Below are 26165 nucleotides of genomic sequence, written 5' to 3'. Positions count from 1 at the left end.
ACGTCATTGTCATGCAAAAATCCCAAAGCGTTCCCTATATTTAGAAAGTTTCTTGCCTTGGTTAGCTTTTCCAAGGCTCACTTCATTCACTCAGAGCTTCAAAGGATTAAAAAAGAAAAGCTCTTCTGGGAGCTACTTATTGACATCATAGCTAAAATATAATTACCCTCTGCGAAGCAGCAGTGCTGGTTCCAGTGTTTGGCACAAAGCCCCCACTACGCCAATTTGCACTCAGAGGGCTTTTGAGGAAGGGGGTTGTGTTTTTTCCTTCCCCTTCAAGAAGGCTATACATAAATAGATGGGATATGTGCTGCAGGAATGAAAGTAAAAGCATATACCAAAGTTTTTTTAAAACTTGGCAACCAAAAAGACTTAAGAGAAATCCAGAAGTTCTTAGAAGCACGTGTCTTTATTTCCTCCCAGTTCTCAACTGCTAGCTGACTTAGTAGAATCAGCGCCAATCTGAAGTCTGTTTTCTGTGCTTTGATCACATCTAGTCTTGTCTCCCTCACCATTATGTGTAAATTTTTCTTTTGATACCTAGCACAGCATCTGGGTAACTGAGTATTAACAATACTCCTTATTGCACAAGACAGCATCAAAGTCAAAATGAGGGAATCTAAACTTCACTGAAGGTTTTGCTAGAAACGGAACTTCTTCCAGTTCAGATACTGTATAATGGATCCTCTCTGCTTGGAGCAGCACATGAATATTGGAGATCAGAGATCCTAATGGAGTCCTAGATAGACCGTTGCTCTAATCAACCATCTCTGACATTAGGCAATCGACTGCCAAACACCTCATTAGGTATGTCAGGCATCACAATCCCTCAAAACAGCAGAAAAAGTCCTTCCAAGTATAGCAAGGCCTCTCTGAACACATGCTAGTGGCAGCAACTGAATAATTGCAGTGACTCATTGCCTTTATTGTAGCCTTCTGTGTACTGTACTGGTTGATTTGAATGTATGTCTGATCATTGTCTGGATAACTTTTCCTTATGTCAATATTTTTGCTATGGAACAGTACACAACGTTCTACCTGAAATCTCACAAACTGACAGGGTGCTATTACAAAAGATTACTTAATTGTAGATTACTACTGTACAGTTGAGTTTCAGTATCTTATTAAGTTGTCAGATTTAATTACCATTATATGTTTAGATTATGCCACGGATTATTTAGTTTGGTACCTAGGTTTGCCAACCTGTTTGCTTTGTGACATGACAGAGTGATAATTACAGCATTACTGGAAAACCTAAATTTTTCCATGGGAAAGACTAGAAGTCCTTGGCATCAGCACTGACCCTAGTAAATTCTCATTCTTGCAAGTGTAAGTAATGTTTACCTCTGTGTGGGTCTGGTTCTAAGACCTGTCTAATTCTCTACCTCACAACAGAGGTAATGGGCAGAACAGGCCTGGGATTGTTGGGTGCGAAATACTCACAGTAAAATCTAAAGCCACAGGAACAACTGATCTGGGCTCTGTTACAGTCTCCAAACTAAGACTATGCCTGCTGCAATACTAACCAAAGCACCCATACTGTTACAAGAACTCACGGCCTTCCATCCAAACAACTATTTTCCACTTTGGCTAGGATATAAAATGCTATAGCTTTGTCTACAGCATCAAAGCTGGGGATGAGAAAGGATGGATAGGGTAGCTGGATATCCAGCCAAGTCATCTGCTGTCCCATCAGCAATGGCAACTACTGAATGAGAAACATCAGCCTCGGTTTTTTCTTTTTAAATCAGATAATCACTGCATAATCATCTTGCTTTACAAAGCTGTCCCAATTATTCTTCTATTCTTTCCTACCTGCTTCCTACCCTAGCTACTAACCTTGACGCCAGGTTTCTTGGAGTCATGTTTTGAATATAACTTTACCCCTCTCCTTCAAGAAATCAGGTCACGACCCAGAAAACTGCCATACCTTTTGTGTCTCCTCTATCTGCACTAGTTTCTGCTGCCCATTTCCTTTTCTGCACAACTCCTCCTAAACATTTTTCCAACAAATAGAAAGGATTTTCCTAGATGTGGTGATTCTCCAACTCTGCAGCTGAAAGCACCCACCAGTACATGCACTACACTGGTGGAAAAATGTAGATTTTGCCCATATACTGTAGTTAACTACTGCAGAGGTAAACCAGCACCAAGTGCTGATCAGCGCAGGTGCAGCCTGGCTACGTTACTAGTATCTGCTGTTCTTGTTGCTTCCTAGCTAACTTGATGGCCACTAAGTCTGGAAAATTTCTTGATACTCTGTACTACTGGCTCTTTCCTAGCTGTACTTGTCTTCAGTGCTCTTACATAACTTAAATAAGGCCCGTGGCCCTACACTCACTCACTCCTCCCCACAAATTAAAAATAGTCTGATAAAAGCCATCTTTTCCCAGCTTGTACCTCTCTGTTCCCAAAATCTTCCTGATTTTCTGCCGCCCATGAACTATTTCACCTGCAGTCCAGGTCACCATCCAGCCACTGGGACCAGTTAAGATGAGCTGATTTCATCAGTGAAAATTTTGTCCTCTTATAGATGAATTCCTATAAAATAACAATGGCAGAAGGGAGAGCAGAGACTGAAGCAGAGGGAGTGGGGACACGTACATTCTGTTTCCACTCTGGGCACCTTGATCCAAAACTTGGTGGCGACAAACTGAGTAATTTACTGTCCTATAGGAGTACACATCTGTACTCCTATACAGAGTTATATATATATATATACACACACGCATCTGGAGACTTTCAGAGGCAAAGACCTTAAATAGTGTAAGACATAGCCTTAATCTTGCAGTTGAACCTGAAGGAGCTTATAGTATGAGAATCCTAACCTAAAATTTTCCTCCTGTGATTATAACTATGGCAGCAAAGCAGAAAATGGGCTGGCTTTTTTAGCAGCTCATCTGATGAGCCTATAAGGAGAGAAAGCTTATTTTTACACTAGCAGATTTAATGGCTGGCTTGAGGAAGAAGTAAAAGTTGTGTCTCTGCCTTATTTTGCAAATATATGTTCATTCGTTGATGATGATATCCTGTAACCGAACACTGCTTTTCTGTCTGCAGAAAACACTGTAATTCTGAGGAATAGTCTTAACTGAGTAGCCAGAGATTTATTAGACTAGAATTGTAGTCAGCTTACGGAGCAACAACTCACTAACATCTGAGCTAGGCAATAGGTGCCTTATAAATACGCAAAGTGAAATACCTAAAATGGATACACCAAAATGGGTTTAGAAACACAGTATTTTAACTAGAGTAAGACAACGCTGTTAGAGTAAACGGTGATAGAACCTATCCTCTCTAGTTTGAATCAGCCTTTCAGAAATAACTGATCACAGTAATGGGTAGTAACAAGAAGAATTTGCATGTGTATATTGCTACATAGTGAGCTTAAATTTATTTGGCTTTAAACAAGCCTGGGAAACAGATATTATGGGGCTCTGATGAAGTACAACATGCCTCTAGTAGCTTCCAGGGATGCACAACAAGAGGAAACCGCAGCAGCTTTGCCACCATGACCCTTACTTGATCCTGCCCTTCTCAAAGCCAGAAAAGAAACCCAGCAGCACTGATTTTCCATTCCCCTGTTCTAAGGTCTAGACCATACTTTACCCAGGTTCCTGACAGAGGACCAAGCAGTCCTGATTTCTGCTCATACCTGAAAGGTGTCGTCGTGTATTTGGTCCAATTCTCATGTGCTGAAACACAGTGTTAGCTGTAATACACTAATCACCTTGTGCCTGCATGTCTCTGCTTTAACTGTCCTGACTACTAGCCTCTTCCTGCATGAGCAACAACCCTTTTGCGACTCTTCTCAGGGACCTGGTAACTACAGTACTTAATCATGTTTTTTCCAGTATGATTGAATAAACTTCTCTTATTTCTCATGATAGCAAGGATGCTGAACAGATTTAAATCTACAAGATCCATTTTTCTGATGCAACCATCTTCCTAAGGGAAATGAGGGAAATATATGCTTGAGGATAAAAAAAAGACTTTGAGTATGCATGGTGGTTCCGACAATGATATGCCTGGTAAATTGCTTAACCAGCCATGCCTCAGCTTACCCAGCTGATCACAGCTATATCAGCATTAGGTCCCTGAGGTCTTCTGCTGTAAGAAGACAAAGCAAGCCAAAAGCTACCACCTCAAAGAGAAACAAGTATGAACTCTGCAAGGCAGCTGGGGAAGGTTTTGACAAACAGATGCTCACATCTCTTTTCCATACACACATTGTAGTTCAGAGTTCTGCATTCCATGTACTACAATTTGGAGTGACAAAAAAAATGCTGGAGAGAAGCAGGACAGTGATTGATAGGATGAAATATCCTTGTTGCTCCGAGTCTCTCTTTTCCATATATAGGTATAAAGATGCAGTAGGTACAATATCTGTATCTGTCACTATAGATGGAGAGACAGAACTTCTATAGAGGTACATAGTATTTACATCCTCTCTATATACAATCAATAGTTCTATACATCTTTATATTTATGTAGAAATAAATACACTAGATAAAAGTAATCTATACAAGTCACAATTACCTCTTACTCAAATATACCTTATAAATAATTTCTTATGTTCCGATTATATAGACTGTATATTGATATTATTTTGTCTAGTTACTATGAAAAAATCCTGTCTCTGCCTCACTCTAATCTTTTCTTTGGCACAGCCATTGTTTTAAAAGCCTAGAATGATAATAAAGTATAGGAAAAACACTTAGGAGAGCCATCCGTTTCTCAGCCCGTCTTCAGTTAATTAATACTCCACATCCTCAAGAGGAGGACAAATCTTAGCTGCTTCACCAAATTAAGGGAGGAAGAAACACAATAAATATTCTACTGGGCTGAGGTCGTTTTTGCTTCCATTGCAGTTCTGAGCTAACAGCTCTGTTGGGAAACAGCACCCACTTTTATCGAGCCTCAAGGGAAAGGTACTGTTTTTCTCTTTTTGAAGGATGGAAGGTGCCTCCACCCACATGTGCTTTTGCAAATAATACAGCAGTTACCAACACTGGTTACCATTTACCCTCCAGCCATGGTCTCTTTGCTGGAAGCCTTGAAGCTTCACTCAGAATTTGCACGAGGAACTGGCATACTTCTCGGAGCAATACTGACCTATCTCCTTCCTTCGCATACCTGTAGCTACAGAAACTGGACTAGACTGTACAGCCAGCTACGCTAATATGGACTTCTGTCCCTTTTAGCTTACATATTTATATTTGGGAGACACAGGTTGTGGCTCAGACTAGTATCAAGTGACCCTTTCATCCCTCCCTCCTTTAGCTTCCATTTTTGTCGCATCAGCATGCTCACAGGCAAAGGAAGCACGCTTACCTAGTGGGGCTGAGCTGGACTTACCCTGTACGGATCGGATGTTCAGAGTGGCTAGGATGCTTTCTGTGTCCACCAGGGAAGGATTGCTTGAAGCAGTGGTATTGGAAGACAGAATGGCACATGCAGCGCAATCCTGAACATTAACTGCCCTCAGATCTGCACAGGAGAGTGCACTACCCTGATAAAGCCAAAGAAACAGCGATAAGGAGAAATCTGAACATTAAGGATCTTTAAGGGTGAACACTAAATTAGTTTCAAACTTAGCTAGCACAAATGTGTTTTGGAAACCTCTCCAAAGTTTGAGCAACTTGGGAAATGAGGAAGTGTCCAATAAATTGCAAGTCTAGACCTGTGGATTTTCTTCACTGACCAGTCAGGATTAGCTTCTCGGTGCTTCTGCAGGAAACCAGAGAGTAAAAGACTCCCCCAGCAGAAAATCAGTATTTAAGAAGGGAAAATTTTTCAACATCTTGGATTCAAGCTCAAGTCTAGAGCCTGAGATAATTTTGGTTCTTTTTGAATCTGAACTGTGCTATCTTCAGGAAATTTTAAAACTTATTTAGAAGCATTCATGAAAGCTAGAGAAAGAAAGGGAGAGGGAAACAAAATACACAAGAAAACTCACTGAGAATAACCACAGCTTTGGGAAGTGCTGAATAAATTTCCATTCTCTTCGCAGATATTCCAAAGACCCGAGAAAAACAATGTCTTTCAACTCACAGTAAAGGAAGTTACTAGCTCTTAAGGGCATTACGAAGTCCTGCAGCCCAATCAGTGATGAGTTTGCATCACCAAAGACACAGACCAGAATGTGATTCTGAAGGTTCAGTGCTGCTTGGTCCTTGCAACTCTAAAATTAAAACAGAATTCTGCTAAACCAGCTACTAGGTTTATTTTAGCTTTTTCTCTTCAGTTAGAAAGACTTAAACCGTTTCTTAGCTGTGTAACATCTATGGGTAGAATGAGACTATATACAAAAAGAAGTAACTCCCCTTAAGTATTTGGATTCCAAGTGTATCTTACAGCAGTGAAAAATTCATATATGTTGGCATAAAGCATCAGAAATATAGAACAAGACAACAATACTAGTTGAATACCAGGAGCTTAGCAATGACTTTACCCAGCAAAAAAACACCAGGCCAATTGATCATGTTTTTCAAATGAGCTAATTAGTCTGGGAAAATGTACTGGGGAGTGGGTATTGCTTGGTGTGGTGCCTCACAGCTGGTAGGTAGCACAGCCAAGCTGGCCAACCAGGCTTGTCAGAGCCACTGCATTAAGGTCCACGTTAGCCAACCAGGAGCTGTGGGATCAGTATATCCCTGCAATGCTCACTCCTTGGCAATTTTTTTCCAAAGAGAAACAAGGGACTTTGTCAGTGAGAAGTTTCCTGATGAGAGATTAGAATCATAACCAAATTAAATGATTGTCTCTAATTAGATTAGTTTAAATTGAATAATGAAACCTTTATCTGTATTTAATGTAACATGCCTGAAGTCCAACGATTAGTCTGCTGAAGCTAAACAATTAAAAACACAATCTATTTTATAGCTTATTTTATAGGAACAATTGGAAAAACTATTACTGCTGAAATCTGCAGAAGACATGTGCAATTACAAGACCAACATGAGCAGTCAGTATAGTGAAGGAGCAGCAGGAACAGGTAAGCCATTCTTAAGACACTGTGAAAGGACTTAGGCCTTCCTTCCAACCTGAGGCCAAGAAGCTCGCCATACCTGGCATTTATTACTTCCTTACTGAAGTCAAGAAAAAAAAATTACATTAATTCTCAAACATCTATGCCATATTAGACTGAGGGTTAAATTTTTTAAAAGTTTACATTATTTAATAATGTATACCTTATGTAAAATTCAGAAGACCGTATTTTGATATGTATGTAGATGCCCTGTGTTTTGCATGGACATCAAGGAGGAACTTCTGTAAGGTAGATCCATCCAGCTGTCCATGGATTCCAAGCACAATGAAATGCTGTAGTGTTATGACAAATCCCATGGGAGTATATTTGCACCTTTAAGCACTTAACTTTAAAAACATAGCTTTTGAAAACAAAGCACAGCCTGGGACTTTGTCAAGCACTCAACTCACTCCCCAAAATGCATCTTAGACTCCCAGGCCTTTGAGGGCTTGCCTGCTCCAGAAACGTGATTGCAAAGGAAGACACTGCATGAACATGAAGTGCAATAGCTATTATATACCAATTTCCTTTGTGGACATTCTTAATCCTCATAAAGAGCCCCTGACACAGCCTATCTTAGCTACACAAAAACACTCAGTACAAAACAGAAGTGGCACATGGGGAGTTAGGACACACTGGCAGTTGTAAGCTTTCTCCTCATGTAAACCCGCCTGTAAGATCTTTTCAAAACATTACCCTTCAATTCAGAGCTGAGCTTCCAGTCCTACTGGGATATTTGCCCATTTGCAATGACTAATTCCTTTTTTGGAGGTTGCTGGGCAATAGGGTCCTTTTATTTGCTTGGAAGGAAGCTGCAGCATTTCAAGCAGCATGAATTCCAGCCTGCTACAAGCCTCCCAGCTGGCAGAACAGCTTGAACATTCTGTATTTTTGATGAAATCTTTGATCACCTCATTGCAAAATTTGGTTGCCTACTCTCAGCTCTCTGGCAGCTCTGAGCACAACCTGCCATTTCTAGATGGGATTTGTTCTTTTACAGATTAGACACATTAAATAAACCAAACTGTCTTAAAGCTACCCAGATCAATAATGTCACAGACACAGAGGTCTGAACACACAACATAGAAAATTTTAAAATAAAACAGATGTCAATCAGACCTTCTTTTGTCCGCCTGCCGAGATCCTCACCTGAGATAGGGTGTCTGCCCTGTTTTAGATGAACATGGAAGGCATTACTGAACCCTTGTTACCTTGGAGATCTTTCTCTGTTCCCAGGTTACCACCGAAATCACAAGGGAATCTGGCCATAGAATGAGCCTTCAGCTTCTACCACTGCAACAGAGTCTCTACGAAACCCTGGTCAAGATACTTTATCTGCAGCTCACTCCTGAAAATGGGGTAATGGTAAACCCTCAGTCTCTCTCCTCCGGGGCACAGTCTGTCTCTCACCTTTGCATATGAAATCAAAGTTAGAAACTGGCTAAGATAACATTGCTAAACGAACAGCAGTTCACTAGAGAGGGCTATGCCCTCCACCCGGATCAATGCATTGAAGCTCTAGCTTGTTCCTAGGAGAACAAAGAGGAAGACTCGTGAGGATCCCAAAAGCAAACACTCCACACCTACCAGAAGAGCCTCCTGCAGTGGAACAGGATCACACTTGTGGAACATTCCTGTTGAATCTAGGATGACTCTGCTGTTCTCTCCTTGGCCATCAAACCCCCTAAAACAGAGAGAGAAACTTCTTAGCTCCAGAACAGCCTCTCAGCAGTGGCAGCTACAGTTTACCAAAATTGAGATCACATCTCCAGTTGCTGCTGCGATGCCCTCTACCTACACCATAGCTTGTCTCATAGCAGCAAGGAAAAATTGTGATGTATGAATCATATATTAACCACCATATATGGGGGAAAAGGGTTGTCTGGTGAAGGAATTGCTCTGTCAATGTCAGCCGAGTAAGACAAATGAGGAAAAATACACTGCAAAGTGTTTCCCTTAATTATTGTACTAGTTGTGATGTTTACAGCTGTTTGGACTTGGTCCCTAGGATTATTTTAAATAATGAGTTCTTCAGTGGGGACATTCACTGAAGAAACATTTAACTACCCACCCTTCAGCAAAACATAAGGTAATTTTGCATCTCTAACAAGGGGCAGGGAGAGGCTTCAAACTGGGTCTCCCAAATTTAGCAAGCTAGTACAAAACCAGAGGGAAAGGGGAGCAGTACCCCTGTAAATCTCTGCAGTGCCTCCACGCAGCCCTGTGCTACCTGCAAGCAATTGCATGGATCAGCTACACGTCTCCTCCTCAGTAACAATCCTTAGGCCAGTGATTAAATGGTATTTTGGCAAGTTAGAGACTATCTTCTCCTCACAAGCTCCCTTACTCGACTCAGATTTACCAATCAATCAATGTATATATCTCTATCATAATAAAGCCATCATCTATACACACAACCTGTCAGAAATGACATCTCCTCATTCTAATATTATGGGAAATATACATGCCTTGGAGGAAACACCTGTTGAGTCCCTGAAGTGGAAGATAGAGGGAACAGACAGTAGGAAACCCACTTCATCATAACAGCATCCACCTTGCCAAAGCCAAGCACATTATGATCTAACAAGCCATTCTTTAGTTAAGGGTTCCTTCTGCCATATACTCTGCAAATTACATGATTCTTACGGAAATCTGATTTTCCTGAGGGACTCATAAATCATCCTGCACTGGACTCTGAGGAGCTTGAGGACGAGGGCACTGGAACCGACATGCTGTAGTACCCAACAGAGACAGTCTCTGACTGAGCTAGTCACTCACTACAGCCATTAGCAGGTTATCTGGGTCACAAATTGACAGTGCTGTGGAGGCACAGTTATCTGTGTTGGCTCTGCATGAACCTGGAAAGAAACAGTTGCACTCACACGATGCTGTGCATTGCTATGTCTGTTACCTTTGTTTCTCTATCACATTCTCATTTGAGGCCCTTACCACTTACACTGCACTGAGCTGAAGATCAAAAAAGCACAAGATCACATTACCAAAGACCACACCAGTGGAGCTGACTTGCGAAAGCACAGGTACCTGGACCATGGGCATTTCTAAAAACGTGGTCCTAGTGGCTAAGCATTTGGCAATACTGTTCCACAGTGTCAGGTGCATAAGCCACTGGTGTGATCCATTTGTGCCCAACCCACAGAACAAACTGAGGCTATTACAACAATAACGCACCACTAAACTCAAAAATTTGGTTTTATACTGCAAGTAACCGCAGTTCAATACCTTGCATATCATCCAAAACGGCAGTTCAGTCCAGTGTACCAGAGCTGAGCGTGTTACAACATGGGAAAATATTTTTTTTGCCTGTTTCCACAGCCATGACCTAATATAAACCAGTCACTCATGTTTCCATGAATCAAAGTAGATAATGTAGTCTCAGGTACCCTAAAAGATGGTCAGACACATCGAAGATATTTCAAACTTCATTTGACAACTGACATAAGCAATTAACAGTTGCCTATAGCATTAAGAGGCAGGGAGTGGAAGTCCTTTTATCAAATTGTTAGCTGCCAACAACTTCCTGCTGACAAGCTACCTTTAAATTCTTCATAATGCCTTTGCAAAGCCCTAAAGCTTTCTTGAATCCCTCGCCTGCAGTCTTCAACATTAGCTCTTCTACTCCTTGTTGTGGGAAACCGTGGCTACAATAAGTCTTCCTGTCACCTGTACGTGTGGAGGTCTGTGCTCATTCGGTTTGCCTTCTGCGCTTTAAGTACAGAAGAGCAGCAAATCCTCAGGAATCAGAGCTTATTTCTGTGTCCTAAATTTTGCCCATAGAGAGATACGGGGGTAGAAGCCTACTCAAAGTACCTCAGGACAAGCAAGGCCTGGAAGAGTTGCATCATTGGTCCCCAGAAACCTACACATGTGAGAAATCTATGCACAACAGTCTCCAGAAACAAAACACCCTGGGTACCTGCGGGACGCAGGCGGGTTGCTCCAGCAGCTAGATCTGGAAAGCCCCGGCCCATCAGCATGAACATCCTGACATCCTTCCCCTGCCTCTGTACCACAGCCTTGGGGATGATTTAACACTTGGCATGTGGGCTGTTCAATTCACATCTCATTTGGGAACCCTCTTACTGTTTTTTGAATCGCTCCCAGATCTGCACATATGTTAACCTTATCCTTTAGGGAGGAGTGGAGTTTCACACACACAATGAAAATCGCCTGTGCCTGTGAAGGCTGCTACAAAGCCCCTTTCCTCACTCCCAGGCCCGCCCTGGGAGAATATGGTGCTTGTCTGGACTTGGCTTATTCATCATCATAGATTATATCACTGCAATCACAACGCATCAAAGTGCTTCCCCTACATCACAAGGAACTATGAGGCTTAATTAATTGACACAGAGGTATTATGTGTCATTGCAAAATATTAGAATTTAGAGTATTCCATCCAATAATTAACAAATACATCAGGCAACAAGTAAAGCCAATCTTAAAAATGAGTAGTTAAATTTTTCTTAATTACATCCACTGAACCAAATCTGCCCCTAAGCAATGCACGTGTAATCCCAGTGAAGTCAGTGTGGTTGTACAGAATACACTAAAACAAAAATAGTCTGCAGTTATCATCTATATAACAGCAATACTTACAGTCCCCCACTAAGTTTAGGGACTCCTGCTTTATTTAGAGTTCTCAACATGAACTATAAAGGTAAATGAAGTTAAACTGAGAAAACAGCATGGAAAGAAACATGTAGCACTGAGACTTACACCACACGCAAACAGAAAGGCTGAATCCTAGTCTAATGGGCACTGCCTGACACCACATTTTAAAATGGAGCCAAGATGCTCTAGTAACAGGACTCCAGGTGATGATGCCTTAAGAAGAACTCCTGGTACCTGCATGGCAAAGTCTGAAGAGTTGGCAGCACTGGAGAAATTCAGAATGCATAAGGATAACTGGGCTGAACTGTCTGAACACTGATCTAGATGCATTAGGACCTACTTCACTAAAGAAACCTCAGAGCAATGCAGAAAAGACATCTTCTGCTTTTGTTAGCTACTCTCCATTTCTACATCCAACGTCCACCCAAATCACCTCCCTCCCTTTACTACACAAGGGCATATTGTTCAGCCATAGACATAAACAAGGTATAACAACTCCAACACTTTTGCAAATTAATATAGCACCATTCTTGTGGGGAAGCTGGATACTACTTCTGCAGGCAGATCTCACATGTCAGAGCTCTGAGCCATTGCTTCTGACAGAAAACAACAGCTCATTATTCATAACACCCCTTGTGAAATCTTTCCTGAATTCTCCCTCTCCCCTTCCGAGGTCGCAGGAGGGCTAGATAAAATGCAGCTTCTCCTTGGCATGGACAAGTGTATATGCATATTTTTGTTCCTCCACTGCTACTTGGGCTGGGCACAGGTTGTATTTTAAAAACTAAAGCCTGATCCTGCTACCCACACATAGAGCAGAGGCTTGCTTTGATTCCAGAAAGGCTGTTCAGAGAGTAAGACAGCAGACAGCTTGAGTAAGGGTGGCAAAATTCAGCTCCTAATTATTAGATTAAAACCTTAAAACAGTTGTCAAGTATGAAGGGACAAAGCAGAATTTGGCAAACAGGAAGGGAATAAACAAATCTTCTCATAATGATAAATAATCTCTGAAGACAGCCTTGACATTTTTTGAGAGCATCTCATTTTTTTTTTTTGGTCACTGCTTATCAGAATTTGCATGGCTAGTTAGTGGGTTAATTTAATTATGAGCAGCATTTATGAACAGCCTGATGGGGGATCTGCAGAGGGCAATAGAATCTGTTCTTGAATTATGAAATTGCACACACTCACACATCTGGAAGCTGTCACGGGACAGATCACTGTCTTGTAAATGCATGTTGAGTGTTACAATATTTTACTAAGCACTCCCAGTCTGTCAAGGTCTACAGGAGAGTATAGGCTGGGAACATTTGGGATCATTGGTGGCTTAGAGCCATTAGCTGCTCCCACCCATTTATTATGACATTATTAATAGGAAAATAATCTAAAGAGCAGAACTTGGCTTACTCAAGATCTTAGATAATAGAAGTGATTTTCCCTAAGGGCCAACACCATAGAGCCAGGCCCCAGCTGAGTAACAGACTATGCTGGGTAGCACGGCCTTATTTTTGGCTGAACTGGTGGTAACTTTGCAGACTCTGATCCTCCGAGGCCTTACCTGCAGACCTAACCCAGCCCTGGGGTTTCAGGTCTAAGAGGTGGCACTTGGTGACACCACCCAAAAAATAACCAGAGAAGAAAATGCTATGTAAGCAATGGGATGCTTGTGACTACCATATTGGCATTGCTAAGTGACATCCTAAACTCTCCTAGACTTGAAGACAGAGACCAGAATGGCCAATTGGCTACCAAGACTCAAATCATGTAGAAGTCCAGTTCTAGCCTGACACACAGGAATGGATTTCATCCCACGAAAAGCAATCCCCTGCTGAGGAAATCAGGACTTGGCCTGTGAAAGAAACTTTGCACAAAGTTACTTCACCTTCTGGAGCCACAGATCAATGAAAAGATCTGGAAGACTTCAAAACTCCATGGAGCCTTTGGCTCCTTGTAAAGCCATTGCAAATCTGTTTAATTTAAATCCCCATCCAATCATTAAATACTGGTGGTTTTTTTTAATGGGTTATTACGATGTGATTTATGACATTGGTATAATCGTCAGAATTACTGTGGGTAATTAAAATATGAAATGAGTGCTGCCAAAGGCTTCACTCTCAGCACCCTCATTAAAAATCAGGAGCTGACCAAATTATAGACTGGTTTGCACAAGTTCTCAGGGAAAGCTAATTATGAAACTTCTCCTTATGCACTCAGAACTCACACCATCAGTCATGCAAATTCTTTAAGTGATTATACTATTGTATAACGTGGAATTGGATTAGTATGTACAGGTGGGTGCAACTCCAGTTACAATGTGCAGCACAACTGTACTTTGCATGGTGAATGCGAACCCCTAAAGCTCTTACACAAGCTTAATGATAGATGTGGAGCAAGGGTCTGGGGAAGAAAGGTGGTGTATTTTCACATGAAATATAGAAAAAAGACTGAGGAATACAGGGAGAGGCTGCAAAGGATAAGGCTCTGATCTATAACGGTAAGTCTCAGAGAAACAAGAGGCACGTGAAGACAAGGAAAGAGCTTTAGAAAGAAGCTGGAGCAAACTTTGGATTAACTGGCTAAATTCGTAAGGAATGGTGGCTGGCTAAAATCACAGGGAGTTTAGTTGCCACATACAATGAGCGTGAACACAAACCCAAGTTAAAAAATTTTATTTACAAGGGCAGGCAAGGGCCAAGAGTTTCTTTCTAGCATTCTCAAAGTTTTCGTCTCCAGAAAAGAAATAACTGGAGGCCTACGTACAAAATTCAACCAAAATTGAATCAAGAAGTAAATCACTGATGGAAAAAGAGTCCTGTCAGAGTTACCAGTAACACCCCGAGAGTTTAAGCCCAAATGGAGCATGCTTTTTCTTATTCTGGGGTTTTGGAAAAAAAAAAAAAGAAAAAAGTGAAATCCCTCTTTCAATGCCAGTGAACAGACCTGGTTTTCACACAGACAATGCAGTCTGTCCAGAACAAGTTTGGGCAGATTTTGCACACCATGGAAGCTAGGTATTCTGTGTCAGAAATCCACTAAAATACCTGCTCCACCACAATGATTAGTCAGTCTTATTGGTTGTGCAAATTTCAGTGAGGATAAGACCTCAATGTTCCATGAGCAAGATTCAGCCAGCCTGCATCGACACGAACAATGTATTGGGGTGCCTGAAGATTCGTTTACACCACAAAGAATCATGTTCCAAAAATAATGCTCATTTATATTCTGTGTACCTGTACAAGATTCTGGGGGCTGGCAATCTGAAGCAAGCAACCCTGGGGGAAAGGATGCATGGACAATGTCTCCCACCTGAATTTTTTAACTCAGACAACCTAACTAACTGCTTGTGTATTTATCAGCTCTAGTAGCATTCCATCCAACCTGTCACCCTGACTTTGACAAGTACTCCTCAAAGATACACAGCAAGAAGAGTGGGATTTCCCACACAACAAAAAGTGGAATGCAAAACACTATCTTCTCTTCCTAGAGGAGCTCCCTGCTTAACGTTAGTTCACAAACTTCCAGTGTCTGAAATATCTGTTGTTCTTTCCTTACACATCCCAAACTCCAGATATACCATTTGCATAGCTCAGGAGGGACTCTTTGTTATTCCACCCCTGAAGTGTTTGAGAGGTACCTACAGTCATCCAACACTTTTCCACAAACCCTGAGGTTTGGCTGTCACTGAAACACCCCTTCTATGTGTGTGTCTCATTCTAGCAATAAAAGGAAAGCTGAAGGAACATGAAACTTGTCTAACTTGTGAGGTTTTTTGCTACGCCAACAGACTGCTAAATTTTCCACAGAGCCCCCACCCTGCAGCGTAAATACCAGGTAGTGATCAAAAGCACAATGTGCCTGCTGACAAAAGGGATCTTGCTCACTGTAACAACACTTTCTCCACCTCTATCTATCTGCTTTTTCTTGAGAACACAGTTTTACACTTGTCCTTCATACAAATAACCCGAGGGTGGGAATTATTCAGAAGGCTCGTGTTTGACACCCCATCTGTTCATTTCTGACAGCGATATATAATGTAAGGCTATAAAAACTTGAAAAATAATGCAACATAAAAAGGGATTGACTCGGCTCCAAGAGGCCATAAACGGTAACAAATACCATTGTATGATTTATTTCATGCTGTAATCTTTACAGTAAGTCATCTTTCAGACATTTCCTTATGACAGGTTTTAATAATATTAATGCCCAGAGCAATCCAAATCATTGCCAATAGACATATTTATCAAGCTGCCAATCCAAGTAAATGAAATTCTATAAGCAATAATGTAACATGTTTAAAGGAAGCTAATAAAACAAGTCAGGAGAGAAATATTACTGCAAAGTATGCTCTCTCTAATCCAGCTCTGGATTTTATACAGCCAAAATGCAAATCTTTCCCTCTATGATTTATCGCTCCAAAAATACCAATGACCTTTTCAGGAGCTCTTGCACAGCCCTTTTCACACATTTATAAAGATTCTGATGCATTCTGCCAGATTAGCTGAGCTGGAGTGCTGAGCATTACTGCCTTTTTTTGCCCTACCTTTAGACTGGGAAGTGATGGGTAGCATCAAAGAGTAGGACCTTAAGTCTTTAAGATTTATTCAAGACTGACAAGCCTTAACATAGGCTTGGCAACTCAGCAGGTATTTACGAGCAATTATCCAGGCACTAGATAAGTTACAATTAACAGGGAGCTAAAATGTGGTTCTTTAACCTGGCTTCCCTTTTAATCTAATTCAGTTTCTAGTAATCCATTGCTTGGCTGAAGTGAGTCTACACCAGGGCAAAAGGGAAGGAGACATTGCAGAGCTGTGCACACATGAAGCCCTGCTCACAAACATTCTTTCATGCCTCACTAGAAATTTAGGAATGAAAAAACAAGAGTCAACAATTCAGCAAAACATACACCATTAAATTTGTCGTGCCTTAGGCAAGAACGTGTGGAAAAACCATGACTAGTAAAGCAAGTGTATCAATGCAGGGGCTCAGAAGTGCTTGAGGAATCCTAACGTGTCTTTATGTCTTCACTTCTGGATGAGCTTTATAGGTCTCAGGGTTCTTTTGTATTGGTTTGTGATGACTTTTTTTTTTAATGATGTTAATTAAGTTCTTCCCCGGGATATAAAGATCTGCCTATTTTCAATAGGAAAAACAGAAAGAGAAAGGAAGAAATGTACGAGACTTAACACGTGCAATACAGTGGAAGGTATCTTTCATTAAAACAGCCTAGGACACCAGCAATATTGGCAAGACCTGAACCAAGTATGTGTTTTGAGTCTTGTAATAGGCCATGCCCAATTCCTTCCCACTATACTTCATTGAATTTCCCTGAATTACGGTTTGAGTACTTTTCATTGATTAGCCCACGTGCAAAACTTGTCTCAATCTCAGATGCACATTTCTGTTTAAAAAACTAATTGGAATGTAAGTATTTAGCTAGCTAAATGTCCCAATAAAGACAGGTATTTTCAAAGGCCCCTGTAAAGGGACAAGAGGGTAAGTACCCAAGTGATTTTAAAAGCACTGTCTGGTGGACACAGGGGAAGTAATCCCTACTGTATATCCAGAGAACCCTGAGACTTGCGTTAAAAATGTTTACCTTCCCTGTATCAGACTGCAGTTTCCCATCTTAAACCAAACTGAGCAGAGATTTGAACCTGGAGCTCCCCTTGGTCACTCTCTTAACTATCCTAATTTGGAAGCAAGAGATCAGCACTGGCTTTTCTACTAGCAGAACACCTCAGGTGGAAAACCTCATCGTAGTCTGAAAATGGGCAATTGGATCCAACTCTGTTTTTGGTTTAAGTAATAATCAAAAATTATTTGGGACTAATCTGAGAACCCAAACACTATGAAGAGTCAGCCCCAAAGAGCTGTATTTCGCATTGTGAGGTTTCCTCTACGACTTTCGATACCTCATTTCCACCCTTTCCTACTTCCCTTTGCCTGCACATTCTTTGTCTGCTCTTACTGTTCAGATTGAGAGCTCTTCAAGGCAGAAACTGCTTTTACCATATAGATATACAGCATCCAGCCTAACAGGATCCCACTCCGAGTAGAAGCCTCAAGGCACCGCTATAATACAAATAATAAATACTGCAACTAATAATAACAGTATGGTAAAATGTCCTCCCCAGGGAAGCGTTGGAAGACCAGTCCCTGGTGTCATTTAAAACTAAACACCAGAAGACGTACCTGTACTGGCTCAATAGAATATAGCCTTTATGATTTGGTGATGAGGGAGAAACTTGATAGGGATGGGAACAATTATTTATCTGCATATTTGGCTATTTCTTCAGGGGATTTCATGATATCTCTTGGTAACATTTTTATTCCTCACTGCTAAGCAGCAGCAGAAATCTCAGGGAAAATAAATAAATAAGAAATATATAATCCCCAAGGTGTAATCCCAGAGTATGGAAACTCACTTCACTTAAATACCTCCCTCTGGCATAATTGACTTTTCATGTGCATGTTAATAATGATATTTCAGCAGGTTGTGAGGGCTTGTTCTTCCCCCTCCATCCCCCACCCCCTTTGGTAAATTATGTTCTTGGGCATGAGGAGGGGGAGGGACACATTCTAAACCTAATTAAGTTTTCGTTTATATTTAACAAGTCAGCACAATCTGGTAGTATGTGCATATGTATTTACTGTGCAGTCCTAATATTTACAGCTGACCTAATGAGTTGTAGGACAGCAGCACTGAGCAACATTTTATTGTCCCAATACCATGTCTGTGCTGGGGACAGCTGCTAAGATGCAAAGCTCTCCCGAGGACACCTTAGAGTCCTTGCCATACTGACATTTGCCTTTGCTGCTGAAGCACAAGATATGGTTTTGGAGGGAGGGGAGACATCATTAAGCTGCTTCAGTTCCACAGCAGCTAAAAATTGCACAAGCAGAAACAAGGCAAGAAATACTAGTTTGTACATCTCTCTCCCTACTAGATTCCTGTTTACTCCCTGCAAACTCTGGTATGACACTGTTTGCCAGTATGTCCTGTCACCCTCTCTAGGGGATGCTCTGGAAGAGTGTAACAGCTTGCTATTACTGACAGCTCAGTATCAGACCATGATACTTATGCTTCCTTATGCTGAATGTAGCAGCTCCAGTTATGAGAAGTCCCAGTGCAAGTCAACTGGACTGGCAAACTAAGGATACTGTAGATAAGAATACTGCAATCTATACCTTGCCTTAGACAGTAGATGACTACGCTCTCTCCCCAGTCTATAAAACCTGCTGGGAAAGTAAGATTTCTCTGGCTAGGAAGAATTTAGATGGCCTAGAAAGGACTCCTCTAGCATGTATTACTGATGCTTAAGAGAGATGCTGTAGGGTGTGATTTCTCTTGGATCTCCATTTGCCTTTAGAGCAAACTTCTTTTAAACTACACCAGAGTTTGTTACTCTTCCATATTGCTGCCAGTGTCACACTGCAATTAAATATCTAAGCAACAAGTAAATCTTGGTGTTGGCTGTTCTCGTTCCTACCCCTAGCTGCTCCTGCTTCCACTCTGCTCTCTCAGAAGGAGCCAAATAAAACGTGCTCATGACTCAGCTGTTCAGTGATGTATTATTGAGCTTCCATTTGGAAGGCAGTGAGCACTTTGAGGAGGTGCACCAACCCTTCCCTTCTCCCGCACCTTACTCCTCCACAGTGGTATCAGGAGCTCACAACACAGGCTTTAAGCTCACAGAAGAGTATGAGGGGCTAAGGATTTGGATGCATAGGTGTGAGTTGTGTTTTCTGGGCTGTTCAATCAATCAAGATAGGGAGAAGCCATAAACCATCCACTTCAACCACAACCACTAACAATAGCACAAGAATTAGTCAAGAGACACACCCAGCTGTTCCCACTTCCCACACAAATTCTCAGTAAGTCCATGCAGAAAATGCCTGCTCAGCACACAGACAGCTTTACATTTCTTACCCATTAACAGAACTCCAAGGTGGAAGAACTTCAAGGGAATTTGACTTTGCAGGCTCTCCATCTGCAACCTGCGGTTCTCCACAGAATTTCAGTTTCTCTGAAACAAAGGCAAGGAAACAGAATTGGGCTCCTTTTGTATAGCCCTCAGTTGCACTTAGATCATGTCTTCAAATGGCTACCACAGCATCTGAGGAGTCTGTGGAGGCTTCAGAAATGCTAGACAGAGCTCCGAGTAATTGGTTATTCACACCAACTGCTCAGAAATACAGCCCAACATTATAAAATAGTAATTCCATCTAGTATGCACAGAACAGTCTTAAATATGGTGAGCACTACATACTTCACACACTATTTAACTCTAAGGGCAGCTCCTTTTCTTTGTGAGGTTCTTATGTTGGAATTCAGAAGCTAAAACTCACTCAGAACTGCTCAGTTTTTTGCCCAAAGTAAAAGTAACCATTGTCACTTCTGCAGGTGGAGGCACAGATGAAGGAAGCACACCCTTAACACCTAGCCAATACACACTTGAGTGACCTGCATGACCTTTGTTCTCTCATTTTGCATGGGAAAGAACAAGATGTATCCTCAACTAGAGAGATTCACAGCTTACATTTGAAATGGAGGGAGTTACCAGGGCTCATTCTAAAGGGGGCGGGTGGGTTACTAGGCTATTGCTGTAGGGAGGTGGAAGACCAAGGTGCACAGGGTGCTGGGGCTGGGCCTGTCCTTAAGTCCATGGAGGAGAATGATCCCGGTCCTGCAGGAGGGAAGGTGTGCTCCGAGGGCTCTATGAAAACATAGTCTTCCGTGCAAGAAAAAAAAAAGCCAGAGGGTAGGAAGAGTTGACACTATGTACTTGTACCATTCTCATACTTGCCACATGTGACTTGCAATCACTTATGACACTATTCTCTGCAAGTCAAGCCATTTTTAACTTCCTCAGTTTACCATCAGGAAATCAAAATTCCAAAAGGCTAAGTGGCCTAAAGTCCCAGATTGAATCTGAGGAAGCAGACCAAGAAAATGAGCTCAAGTTCCCCAACTCCTAAAGTAGTTATTTAACAGCTGGAACATCTTTTCTCTGACATTTGATCTAGTCCTTTCTGGGCAATAATCTGAGGTCATAGGCCATTAAGCACAGCGTTATAACACCAGGCAGTGATTCGAGGATGTACAGCAGCAGCCTCTGAGATTTTTTTTAAGCGCACCAGAGCCTACCTGCATCACCTGCTTTTCACGGTGATGTAGCTGGTTCAGGATGCATGATGTTACTCCTCACACTGACAAACTGACAGACAAACCCTCTCTCATACCCTTAACTTTCTTGTGATGTTGTAACTATTGCCAAACCATACTAATGCAAATGAAACAGCTGGTGATTCCAAACATACCACTGGCAGGAAAAAAGGGCATCTCTGAATAGGTGATTTGTCAACTTTAAGCTGTAACTATGCTACATAGGTGTGTTAAGAGCAGGTGTATTTAGCCTTGGTAACAGGGTACCTCTTTCTATAGCCACTGTGTTCAGCAAGGCAGGAGTAGGATAGGTAGAGAGACCTCTCTGAGGATGCTGCATGCCACTTGATTCCTCTAGGTCAAGATTAATGGAAATGTAAGTCAGAGAATGAAAATGCAGAACAGCCTGTCTTATACAGGCACTAATAAGTCTCTAAGAGAACTCTCTTATGGTCTTCTAAACCAAGATACTGGGCTCAGTCCCAGCCTTCATCACAGACTTCCTGGGTTACAGCAAACAACCTATACAGGGTCTGACTGCCAAGGGCAGCTCTGAGGTGCTGCAGAACAGAAAGAAAAGCTTCAATTTACTTCCACTACCTGACCAGGTCCTGAGAAGACGGGCAAGGTGTCATTGTCTCAATAAGCTCTTTTGCCTCTTAATACATATCAGATGATTTAAATAATAATAATCTAGTAATGGTAATAGCTTTTGACTAAGTCTGGATAATAAAGCAAAACTGACTGCACTCTGGTATGCCACTTACACTCCTGTTACAGTGACAATAGTAGCTTCTTTGACTAAAGCTCACAATCTGTAAGGCTCCCATGTTAGTTTTTAGATTCACAACAATAAACTTACTTTTTGCCAACTAACTCTCCCCATTTCCATTGCAGGTACTGGAGGCATACTCACCTACACTAGTTGGAGTCTTTTCCGTCTAACTTTCCCCTTCATCACAATGAGTTTGGAGGAATCCAGAACACCACATACCACAAAATACATTATATGGAGAGGGAAGGAAGCACTTCAGTTCAAAGTGCTTATAATTAAGCTCTGTTTTGCTCTGATACATCCAGAATCCTAGGGGAAACCAATGGCAAGGTCTTATGCCTGGCAAAACTCCTGATCCACCTCAGGCAACCACTCTCTCTACACTAATTGGTGCAGAACTGCAGGTCTGTAAACCACTGCTTTTTATTAATACACATTTATACTGAAATGTCATCTTGTCTTTTTAACATCTAAGATTCCCTAGGAAACAAGAAGAAAACCAACCAGGTGGAGAGCTCCTACAGTGTCAATGTCTGTCTATTCACTTGCCATTGACTTTTATTAAGATGTCTTTGCAGTTTACAGAAGTTGCTTTTCTGGGAGGTAGCTGACTTTCAGGGACCTTAGTTACATCTATGCTGATAAGTGTGTTGGACTGAAAATGGGCTCCAGCTTCTCTTTCTACATGACATTACTACACAGAGTCCTCCAGGTGTCAGCATGTTTGTGCTTGTTCACTCAGTCTGGCTGAGTAGTGTGAAAGAGTTTTGCCTTTATCTCAATCTGCAGTTCAGAGGCATGTTTTGTAACGGGGCTTGGCTGCCATCTGCTGCTTAAAGGATTTGCAAGTGTTTGAAATACAAGTAGGATGCATGCGTACATCCATGTTTAATGGAAAGCTCCTTGTCCCCTCTTTAAAGTGAAGCACCATCTCTACGCAAGGGAGACACTAGCAGAGAAGTTTACAGGAGCCTAGAAGAGGCTTTCATTAAGCATTTAAGGCCAAAATGCAAATGCAGGAAGCTTCAATTCGGTGTAGTTACACATAGATCTGACAGGCTGTTCTCTATTTCAACAGAAAACTAGCACCTAACAAAACCCCACACCTTCAAAATGGAGTTTGAGGTGAAAGAATAAGTTGCTCTGCTTAGGGTTAGATGTTACCACAATTAATCTGTTCTCTCCATCCAGCTAAGATCTGCAGTCCTCAGAGCAAATACCATTAATTGTTGTTATACAGCTCGTACAACCTCAAAAACATTTATCTGACTTCACATCTAAAGTTTTATATTCTCACAATGACAAAGATCTAGACACGCTTCCTCAGGGAATCCTGACCAAGAATCTAGTACAAACTGGACACAAAACTCTGTTTTTATCCAGCTGTAGCTTTGCTTCAGTTACACACATGCTATAGTAATAAGACGCATTTGCTTCAGTCTCTACATTTAAAGAACAGTATTCTATGATAAACCTGTTAAAAAGCAGAGTGAAAATCTTGAACAAGGTATATTGCCCTACACTTTTTTAGCCAAGAAGCTTCGACTCCTGAAGAAAAGCATAAATTCGAAGCATTTAAAGTATAACCATAATCTATAAGACTTACTAGTATCATCAGAAAGCTCCCTGTTTTACCAGGTAAGTAAAGGGCTGTGTATTCCACTCTATCCTTCTAGAAAAAAACAGTTAATAAAAATACCATTAACAGACACTCATTCAGCCATCTTTTTTTCTTTTTAAAATAAGAAACAGATTTTTTAAAATTACCTGAGAAAGGTTTTGAGTGAAGTCTGCTTTTACACTGACATTTTTCTATCTGCTCTGGATCCTGTATATCACTGTGACAGGCTCCACAATAGAACTGCGCCCTAGGAAACAAAAGTGAATTAGGCAGAACTGAGTTGTTTTTAACTTATGAGACAATACACACACTCATCTGGCTCTTGAAAGTTTTTCTGTTCTAGATCTTTTTTCAACAAAACAGTAATAGCAAGTCTTACCTTTTGACTTCTGCCAGGGAATGAGCAATAAAAAAGCCCACTGTATTCCGATGAAGCTTTATCTGGGCAGATGGATTGATCAGGATAGCACTATATTGAGAAACAATCAAAAGAGTAATTACACTTTGTCTATCTGGTGACATATTTTGTGTCTGTTGAGAGAATTGGGACTATATGATCAGAACAGTTTCATATCAGTCTTACATTAATCCTCTTTGTTATAGCTTCTGTGACTTAAATACAAGAGACATTAAAAAGTTAACATGCTGCTTCAATGGCATAAATAGAATTTACTGTCCACAGAAACCTTGGGGAGCCATGGAAGAACAGGGACTCAAAGCATGCAAATCAGCTTTTATTATGGTATCTGCAGTTTATTCAACTCCGAGGCTCCTGAAGATTTGTCAGCTTTTTTTGTAATTTGCTAAATTGTAAACCTCACAGGAAACAGGTGCTTTTACTTCCACTACATTATTTTTGAACACGTTTAATGTAATGAAATCATTCATAGTTTACCACAGCCTGAATGAGCCATTTCTCCACAGGGTCACTGAAAATCATGAATACTCACACTTAAAACACAAGTTCTGTGCAACTGAAGATACGAAGGATGTGCAGGGTTTGAGGCATCTGCTCTAATGACAAACATGCCAGGTAAAACCAGGGGAGAAAACACTATTTTTTAATGGTTCCCCCTTCTACATCCAGAGCGAGTATCCCTGACAGGCTGCTTTAAACACGTCTATGTTGAATCCTCTGCAATATCAATAAATTTACCAGTTTCCCCTACAAAGACCACTCAAGATACCAGCTCAGTCCAAATCACTATTGCTTTCAACACAGTTTTAATGAATATTGGTAGTGCGAATGGCATAGGAAAAGATGACAAGGCTATTGACATTTTCTTTCCACACAAGGGAAGGCCTGCACTCAGCTCCTCCAGATGCATGGCTCAGGACAAAAAATACGCATGAGTATAATTATTACTACAGATTTTAGCAACATCTAGAGGTCCCACTTTTAGAAGTATCCCTTCTCTGCCAAATGTTGTGTAAAGAAAGCAAAAATATAGTCTCTATCTCCTAAAGAGTATACAGCTTCCTTTTCCCCTCTTGCTTTCTCTTTTCATCATTCTATTTTCAGTCAGACAATGTATGAACCCAAGCAAGAATCGATTGACTTGTGGCCTGTTTTCCAATAGCGCTAGGCAACTACATCTACAGACTCCTGTCAGCGTAGAGTTCATTCAATGCTTCTAGAAGACAGTCCCAATGTATGTCTCACAGCAGTGTTTCCCTACAACCCTGTTTTCAGAGTTTCTATTCTACAGTTTCATCAAAATAGCCATTTCCTTTATAAAAGTGGAAAGAGAAATAATTGCACTCAATAGTCTGCATTTTCTGCCTGATTTCTCAAGCTTTTTAAAGATCTATGGCACTTATTTATTCCCCTTTCTGAACTAGTTCCAGCTTCCCCATTAGGATGTCTTGTATTTCATCATTAGAACAGAGAGTGTTATCTGGCCCAGGACCAGATCAGCTTTAGAGAGCAAAAGCTCTGCTGCCAGCACTGACAAATTATACCTTTATGACGATGCTTTATAGCATTTGGGAGCATCTGTAAACTTATGTGGCTAAAAAAACCTAAGAGGCATTTCCTCTACCAATGAACACAAAAATGCTTGAGTCATGCCAAATCAAGTGAGACTTTTGCTGTTTGCATGTGGAATAGAAGGTAAGAATGGCGTTTCATCTCCCGTCTCTCGCCTGATTATCTGTGAGAAAAGAGGAGGCAGAAGAGATTGTTCTATATAGTAAAATTCACCCCAACACTTCTGCAACCAGGAACAGCGTCTTGATCCTGTCTCCTAAATACTATGCATAGGAAGATCACAGGTGTATAAAACCCCTGCAGACCCTGAGGCATGTTTCTTCGAGTTCTTTGGAAATCATCAGTTTGGAATTAGTTAACTTCCTACTAGAAGTCTCCCAGACAATTACCTCTCCCCTTGACTGCCAAATTTGAGTTCAATTCCCAGGAGGACAAGGTTCAGTTTTACAAAGCACAACCTGGGGAAAGAAAGCAAGTCACAGTTAGTCACGACTTCTCCATACTGCTAAGAGACATCTGGAAGGAAATAAAAAAACTACCACATCTGTATCACATACCGACAAACCTCTATAAAAGTCATGTCTGCAAAATCATTGGAGAGCTGAAAAGTCATTACTTTGTAGTCTTTCTCTTCCAGAAGCATTTTGTCCTTCAAATCTTTTCTCTTTCTCTAAAAGAATCAACCATAAAGATAGTATAGTGAAAGGCAGAGCAAGTAAGATGTGTAATCTAACCAATACTGTAACACCACACAGTATTCGATCAAAGGCTCTTAATGGAAGCAGAAGGATGGCAGTGTATGATTTCAGACACAATATCAGAGTTAATAAATAGAGCAGAGAAAGTCTAAACCCTTCTAGACACTTCCAATTCATACTGTCATTGAAGAACAGGTGTTATTACCCACACAAATAAAGTCACAGGGAAATTTCACAACTGCAAAGTATTGGA

General features: G+C 41.1%; 1 protein-coding gene across 1 annotated transcript in view; it reads right to left on the bottom strand.

Moving 5' to 3' along the window:
- Positions 1-26165, bottom strand: part of KCNU1 (potassium calcium-activated channel subfamily U member 1) — a 53180-nt gene that overhangs the window by 8905 nt on the left and 18110 nt on the right. The window contains exons 17-24 of the mRNA XM_075444698.1: positions 25772-25884; positions 25604-25672; positions 23604-23693; positions 23371-23471; positions 19593-19689; positions 8618-8714; positions 5960-6184; positions 5359-5512 (exon numbers count right to left, since the gene is read on the bottom strand). Of these exons, the coding sequence (XP_075300813.1) occupies positions 5359-5512; positions 5960-6184; positions 8618-8714; positions 19593-19689; positions 23371-23471; positions 23604-23693; positions 25604-25672; positions 25772-25884 (946 nt within the window). The remainder of the gene's footprint in view (positions 1-5358; positions 5513-5959; positions 6185-8617; positions 8715-19592; positions 19690-23370; positions 23472-23603; positions 23694-25603; positions 25673-25771; positions 25885-26165) is intronic.

The sequence above is a fragment of the Opisthocomus hoazin genome, chromosome 28, assembly GCF_030867145.1.
Source record: "Opisthocomus hoazin isolate bOpiHoa1 chromosome 28, bOpiHoa1.hap1, whole genome shotgun sequence".
NCBI lineage: Eukaryota > Metazoa > Chordata > Aves > Opisthocomiformes > Opisthocomidae > Opisthocomus > Opisthocomus hoazin.
This window is presented reverse-complemented; position numbering and strand designations above follow the sequence as displayed.